General features: G+C 28.6%; 1 protein-coding gene across 1 annotated transcript in view; it reads left to right on the plus strand.

The window, feature by feature from the left end:
- The window catches only part of LOC105621406 (serine/threonine-protein phosphatase 2A 56 kDa regulatory subunit epsilon isoform), a 29,588-nt gene that overhangs the window by 6,708 nt on the left and 14,887 nt on the right, over window positions 1-7,993 (plus strand). Inside the window, exons 2-3 of the mRNA XM_012202876.1 lie at window positions 1,525-1,721; window positions 6,003-6,197. Coding sequence (XP_012058266.1) covers window positions 1,525-1,721; window positions 6,003-6,197 — 392 coding nt within the window. The remainder of the gene's footprint in view (window positions 1-1,524; window positions 1,722-6,002; window positions 6,198-7,993) is intronic.

The raw sequence follows: 7,993 nt of genomic DNA on the forward strand, positions 1-7,993 counted from the left end.
ATATATATATATATATATATATATATATATATATATATATATATATATATATATATATATATANATNANANANNNAGNNAAGAGAGAGAGAGAGAGAGCTGCTAGAACTATTATTATTTTTTATTTTTATTAATATAATGTTGTACTAATTTCATAGATCCTTCGACGGCTAAAATCCATTGAATATTATTTAGGGTCATGATAACATTAGTCAAAATCAAAATTGAAAGTTGTTCCTCTCATTTTTATTTTTAACATAAAAATGAAAATAGAAGAAACAACTTGCAATGATCTTGAGTTTGACAAATGTTATCAAGATCGAAAGGAATTTCTTTATAATACTTTGAAAAGATCTTAACGTCAGTTACAAGAATAATGAATAGAAGTGAGAGTTTCCATTCAAAATTTTAAAGTTGAATTTGACTTCTCTATACTTATACTCAAAGTCAAATAAGTCTCGCCATTCAATGTATTATTCCAAACCTTAATACTTGTGTGAATGTTGTTTTCTCAAAAATTCACTTTTTAATAAGATATTCGATTGTATCATATACAGGGTGGGCCGAACTTTCGGCCTGTATATAAACATATAATAATATTCTTTTATTACAACTATAAAGAAAAAATTATTTTTTAAATAATGTTTGAGGACGATTTTGAGATTAAATTCCAATTAATTTAATGGATAATTGATTCAACTAATAGTAGCATTCAAAAAAAATGTCTAATTATATTATATAATAGAATTTGTTGTCTTGAACCTTGTTTTTATATATTAAATAAAAAATGAATCTTAACAAAATGTTAATAAAATAGTAGATACGAATATTATATAATAATTTCCGATTAAGTTGGAATTTGATCAAAATCTTTAAAAATGTAAATATGAAATTCGTTGACCAATTTTTCTTTAACCAGTTTATCTTTGACCAATCCGTTTCTAATCGATGAAAATTTGACGGAAGCAAAAATATTTTGTCTATTAAGATCATAAGGTATTTTCCGTAAGAGACTTCTGTGATATGTATTAACGAGTAACACGAAATCTTGCGTTTTAATTTTAAGCGAGTCAGAGTTGAGTTAGAGAGATAAAAATCTTAGATTATTCGTCGAAAAGTTTTAGTTGAAAGATGTACACTACATATTATAATTCGTTTGTAGAATCATTTCAGCATTCGATCATTCTATTCTCTCGTGACTCGTGTAACTTGTATGCTTCTAGTTTCTATCAGCTCAATTAAATTGTTTGCTTACAAATTTAGAAGCAAACGAAATGATAACATTTTATTGAGTTCTTGCAGCAGAGAATTAAAAATATTTCACCTAGCACTTTACTCTCCGATTTCGTTTTGCACATATAATGAATGAATTATTTATAACGAGAAACATCCTCAGATAAGAGGATATGTCGGTTCAACTTTTCTTGATGTTTTTCTTTATAATGTACACTTAGGGGGATTGTTGCAGAAGGGATTTGAAATGTGTAAAATTATAAGTTATATTAAGACTATTTGTTTGTTGCAGATGTTAACGCTGCAGAGCAGGAGGAATTATTTATCAAAAAATTACGTCAATGCTGCGTGGCATTCGATTTCATGGATCCAATGGCTGATCTCAAAGGCAAGGAAATTAAACGAAGTACGCTCAATGAATTAGTCGAATATATCACAGCAGGGCGAGGTGTCCTCACCGAGCCTATTTATCCGGAAACTATCAAGATGGTATGTATTTAATAAAAGAATTATGATAAAATATAAGAAAATTATTAGAATTAAAAATAGTATTCCATTTTTTTGTATTGAATAATGCTTTTAATATATGTTAAATATATCTATACGAAAAAAATAATGTATTATAAGGAGATGCTGGCGTGACTTCCGTCAAGTTAGCACTTTGGTCACTGAAAAGTAAAATAATATATATATTAAAATTAAGTGCTAATTTGGTGCTAATTTGGTGCTAATTTAGTGCTCTATTCCTGCTTTTAGTGCTCAAGCAATTTAATAAAAATCTGTTTAAAGGTGAGAGTGTTAAGATTCATGCCAAGTTAGCAATCCAAACTACAAATAAAAAAATAATTACTATTACAAAACTAAATGCTTTTAAGAGCAACTAAAAATTTTCGTAAAACCCTTCTCAGGTCCACGTACGGCTTGCTCTACTTCCAGATCCGGTTCAGATTCGATGCCCTAATAGAGCCTTAGTGTGATAACTCCACGAATCAAATAGTTCTGATCAGGCTGTCGGATTAGGCACCGATCAGGTCGCCGGATTAGGTACTGATTAGGCAACAGGGCATAGATTACTCGATTACAGTCTAATTTTAATCGGATTTGTCATTATCATTCAAGTTATCGCATTTGATGTAATAAATGCACAATATTTCTAAATTTAGAAATATGAATATTTAAAAAAGTATATATTAAAATTATTATACAAAAATTAAATGTATATTTTTAAATGTAGAATTAGATTTAATTATGAATTATTTTTCGCTACTAGATGAATATCTCGCGAATTAAGAAAAATAGAAAAAACAAGTTTGAAATAAAATCCTTAGAGTTTATAATTATATTTTTATTAAGATTATTAAGAATACATTTTTATAATTTTATAAGATTATATTAAAATTATATTTTTATTAAAATCAACTAATATAATCTTGATACTGTATTATAAGATTCGGTTTTTTTTTAACATTATAACATTAGAATATGCACTGTTTATTGTAATTTAATTACTTTTTTACTTTTTTCCGAAAAAGTTCGTTGACTCTCCCAGTCTTATGCATTATTAATTACTGATTTGGATGCCTCGATAAAATCTTTCTTTTTTAAGTCAGCCTTATTGATTAGAGAAAATCCTGCAATTAATGAAACATTAATAAAACGATTTATTTAATAAAATAAATAAACATAATTTCTTACAAAAGAGCCTCGCGAAGTATCAAATTTTGACTTTGATGAAACTGTATATACATATAGATTACGTAAATAAATGAATTTAGAAAATATCAGTTGCAGCTTATAAAAATGATTTTAACGGAGAAATCACTCCTCATATATAAAATGGTTTTCAATTAAAGAATAATAAAAAAATTTTTTTGTCTTAGCACTGAGACACTACGTGTTTTGAGATATAATATTATCTCTCAGACATTCACAAATGGTGAAATAATGTTTGGTTAATATAACTGAAAATAATGTTACTTTTAAAAATATTTAATATTAAATATACTTATTAAATATACTTATTAAATAGCAAACATTATGAAGAAGACTGTGGTTTTAGTTGTAGAAAATGGGTAAAGACAGAAGTCCACGGCTCATCAATGTGAAGTTTCTCGTCAGACATTAAGAAGATATTTAAATAAAGTTAAAAAAAATAAATTTAAATTATCAAATAAAGAAGAATTTAAATTCCTGTGCTCATATTACCCCTAAGGATGCTCATATTATCTTTTAAACGGTAATATGAGCACTAGGCGGATAATAAGAGTACTCGCCATTTCAACATTTGCATTAAAATAATTAATACTAAAATACATAAAATATTAACAAATTTATCAAATAGTGCACAAGATTTTTTATTCTTTAGTATGCTAAATATAAATATAATATCAAAATGTTTCCTTAAGGTTTATAATATTCTACTCTATATGTTATCAAAGTCAAGATCATCGGAAAAGTCTCTTGTACAAAGTGGGGCATTTAAAGTGTTACAAACATTTAAAGTATTACCTCTGAAAGTATGCATTGAATAAAAAATATGCTTAGACAAAAGTTTTTACTTTGAGGAGAACATAAGATGATACTATTGGTTTGACCTTGGTGTCGTTGTCTAGGTCAGAGCATTTTTAATTTTTTAAACCCCTTATTTTTCATTGCATATTCTTGTAGCTTACCTCGAGAGTTTTTCAAAACACTGTAATAGAATATTTTTTCGTTAAGTACTTTTCAAGTTATAAGACTTGAAGGCTATTGTATCGCCGGTAGCATTACCCGAAGTGTTCGACCAACGGCTAAAACTTCTTGAATGTTGTTTAGGATTATAACTTAGATAATATTTGTTGTGTAGGCCTTGGAGGTTGTTCCTCTTATTTTCATTCTTGCATTAAAAATTTATTTTTATGTAAAAATAAAAATAAGAGGAACTTTCAATGGCCTTGATTTTAATAAATATTATCCGGAGCACTCTGAACAACAGACACACTGAAGAAATTTTAGTCGATTGGATATCTTGAGTAATGTTAATGCTGGCGGTACTGTAGCCTTCAAAGTCTTGTAATTTGAAAAGTAATGAAAAAATATTCCATTATAGTGTTTTGAAAAGCTCTTGAGATATGTTACTTGAATACGCAATGAAAAATGGGGCATTCCATTTAAAAAATTAATAGTGATTTTGCTTTGACAAAACCGCCATCCAAGGTCAAATCAATAGTACTATCTTATGATACCATCCTCTTCGAAGTCACAAAACTTTTGTCTGAACATATTTGTGATTCGACGCATACTTTTAAGGATAATAGCTCGTGACACTTCAAATGCCTCACTCTGTATAGTTATGACTCTGAGTAACCTCCAAATTCAATTAGATCTACTAGCAAAGTCTTAAAGTCTGAGAACTTATTGTGATAAATATTTAGTCATTTCTGAGATTTTATTTAATAAATATTCACTTTAAGGGAAGTTCCTCCGATGACAATGATCATATGTTGTCAAGATCATGACCTGCAACAAGTTTTAGTTGTCGTTCGTTAAAAAGTTATTAACAATTAAAGTTCCTAATTATTCTTCCATTTTGCGTTGAAAGTTGGATGACTCCAAGCAGGGGGGACATATGGGATGGACCGATTAGGCGCGTATGACTTTTTACATGAAGCGAAATCCATCTCCCCTTCTGCCTAGGCACAGACAATTTTTTATGCAGATGGATCTTGCTTCGCGTGGAAAGTTGAACGTCCCTAGGGAGGGAGGAGGTGAGGTGAACTTCACACTTCGCATAGAAAATCATACGCTCTTAGACAGGGGAGGAGGTGAGATGGATTTTGTTTCGCGTGGAAAGTTATTACGTAAATAGAGAAGGATGTGAGATAGTTTTGAATATTGTATGTGACAGAAACAAGATATTTTTAAAATCTTTTGTTGTTAATAACTTTTTAACGTATAACGAGCGACAATTAAAACTTGTTGGAAGTCATGACCTTGACAACATATGTAAAGATCATCGGAGAAATCTCCCTTAAAGTGAATATTTATCAAATAAAATTTTAGAAATGACTATTTGAATATTTATCAAATATTTATTTATTACAATAAGTTTTCAGTTTTAAAGTGCTAGTAGATCTAATTGAATTTGGAGGGATTATTAATAATTGATTGTGTTGAAAGACCGAAAGCAATCGGTGCAGTCGATCGAAAATCCATATATATATATCCATATATATTTTAAATAATTTTATCTCGAAAATGACTGCATATATATATATATAGTCTGTCAAATAAGAACGGGTCGATCTTACAACTCTAGTGAGAGATATCGCTCTAAATCTTTCGTCGATAGAGGGAATCTTTGTCCTTGATGCATTATCAAGAAAGATTCAATTGTCATTGATTTTTCAATTTTTTGTAAGAGAAACAGACTGGACTGGACAATTATTAACATAATTGCATATTTGTTTTGATTGAGTATAATGCATATCTATGTATTTGAAAATTTTGTTCACTACTTTTTTAATAAATTCACTCGACCACTTACTTGATGACTGTATGTATTAACCTGACGTCTAATTTTGATCATAAGTGATGTTCCTTCGTATTTAGAAAATTATTTCAATTAGACTGTTATTAATTAATGCTTATTTATTATAATTATTATAATTATTAATTAATACATTATTTTTTCCGTGTAATAATGAATAAATAAAATTTATTATTACTATTTCATGCTACTAGTGTAAATGTGGTTTGAAATCATTTAAAGATCTTTTGTATTTGTTGAAGGTTTCTGCAAATCTATTCCGTACATTGCCACCTAGCGAAAATCCAGATTTTGATCCAGAAGAAGATGATCCAACCCTGGAGGCGAGTTGGCCTCATCTTCAGTTGGTCTATGAAGTCTTCCTTCGTTTTCTCGAATCTTCAGATTTCCAGCCTGCTATTGGCAAAAAAGTTATTGACCAAAAATTCGTGTTACAGGTAAAGTAGTATTACAATCTTGCTTTTCAATATTTTTCTCTAACATATCACACTTTTTAACAATCGATAAGAATGATAGGCTAACTTATGTATGTTAAAAGTAGGGAATATGGAATCCCGTTTTTTTTATTATTAATATTATTTCAACATAAATGATATGAAGATTTCAAAATGCAGAACTCTTGAGCAATCTGTTAGATACAATGTCTAATAAATAAAAGTTGACAAAATTTAAATCCAACATCAGTATTAACAAAAAAGTAAAAAGTGTGAAAATGAGGAGTCTACAAAATGGAATGTTAAATGGAATACAATACTTACTAGTCAAATTTAATAATAATAAATAACACAATAAATAAATTAAATTCAAATTCGTTTATTTATGTAAAATTTACTATATCAAAATATAGTAAAAAGTAGTGTACATTTTTATTTTACAATAACATACAGAAAATAAAATAGCATCATTAGACGTGCAACGTCATTACGCATGGAAAATAAAGAATAAAATTAAATCTTGAATTATTGAATTATTACGTACAATAAATATTAGCATCTAACAAACATTATTATTCATAAGAAGAACCAAAATACTATATTTTTAAACGTTAATATTTATTTTAGTGATATAATGTTTATAATAAGATTTAAAATTGATATTGTCCATGTGCAATAAGTTTTTATATTTTCTATCTGCTACAATTATACAATAAAGATATAAACTATTTAAAATTGTATATGGTAAATATTCAGATGGGGGGAGTCAGCGCAGATGACTTTGGCCTTGACATATGTTGTCAAGATTATGATCCTGAATAACCTCCAACAGATTTTTATCGCTCGTTGTTTATTACAAGTTATTAATAAAAGAAGTTCAAGAAATATTATATCTTATTTCTAATATATTACAGTATGGGACATAATGACTTTCCAAACAAAGCAAGTTTCATTCCACTTTTCTCTCTGCCGAAAGGCGCACGACTTCCTACGCAAAGCAAGTTTCAGCCCACCTCCTCCTTAGGAGTGCATGCGACTTTCCACGCGAAGTGAGTTCCACCAATCCCCGCATAAGGCCATGCGACTTTCCACTCAAAGTAAGATCTATCCACATAAAAAGTCTTACATCCCTTGGCAGAAAAGGGAGGGGGAGACTCCATTCGTATGGGAAGTCGTGCGCTTCTTGGCAAAGGAAAGGTGAAGTGGAACTCGATTCGTATGGAAATCATCCTTATCAGAGATCATTATGTAAACAGGAAAGGATATGAGAATTATTCTTAATATTATTTTTGACAAAAATGAGATGTTATTTTTCAAATTTTTTTGTTACTAACTTTTTACTGAACAACAAGCGACGGCTAAAATCTGTTAAAGATTACAGAGCCATGACTGTAACAATATATGTCAAGATCAAGGTCATCAGCGCTACTCTCTCCATTTGAATGTTTACTCTATATTTCAAAGTCTACATAAATGAATATGATCTTTATAAATAAATTTGCATTTCATTATTTATTGTTAGTAACTTAAAATGGCAATTTATAAAAAATAAAAACCATTGTATAAAAAATACTTATAACCTAATCACAAGCAAGGCAATGTGACATACATTCTATAATCTGATAACGAATAAGTTGCTAATGGAATCTATTCCATATTCTCAATCCTTGATGTATTTCATATTATCTGCATATCGTCATATGACAAACAAAATCTTTCTGTAGCAATAAACAAGTTAGAAATTGCAATTAATTAGTATAATATTGTTCTAATAATTATTAAAAGTACGTCTATGTGTA

This window comes from Atta cephalotes (assembly GCF_000143395.1).
Source record: "Atta cephalotes unplaced genomic scaffold scaffold00033, whole genome shotgun sequence".
Lineage (NCBI taxonomy): Eukaryota > Metazoa > Arthropoda > Insecta > Hymenoptera > Formicidae > Atta > Atta cephalotes.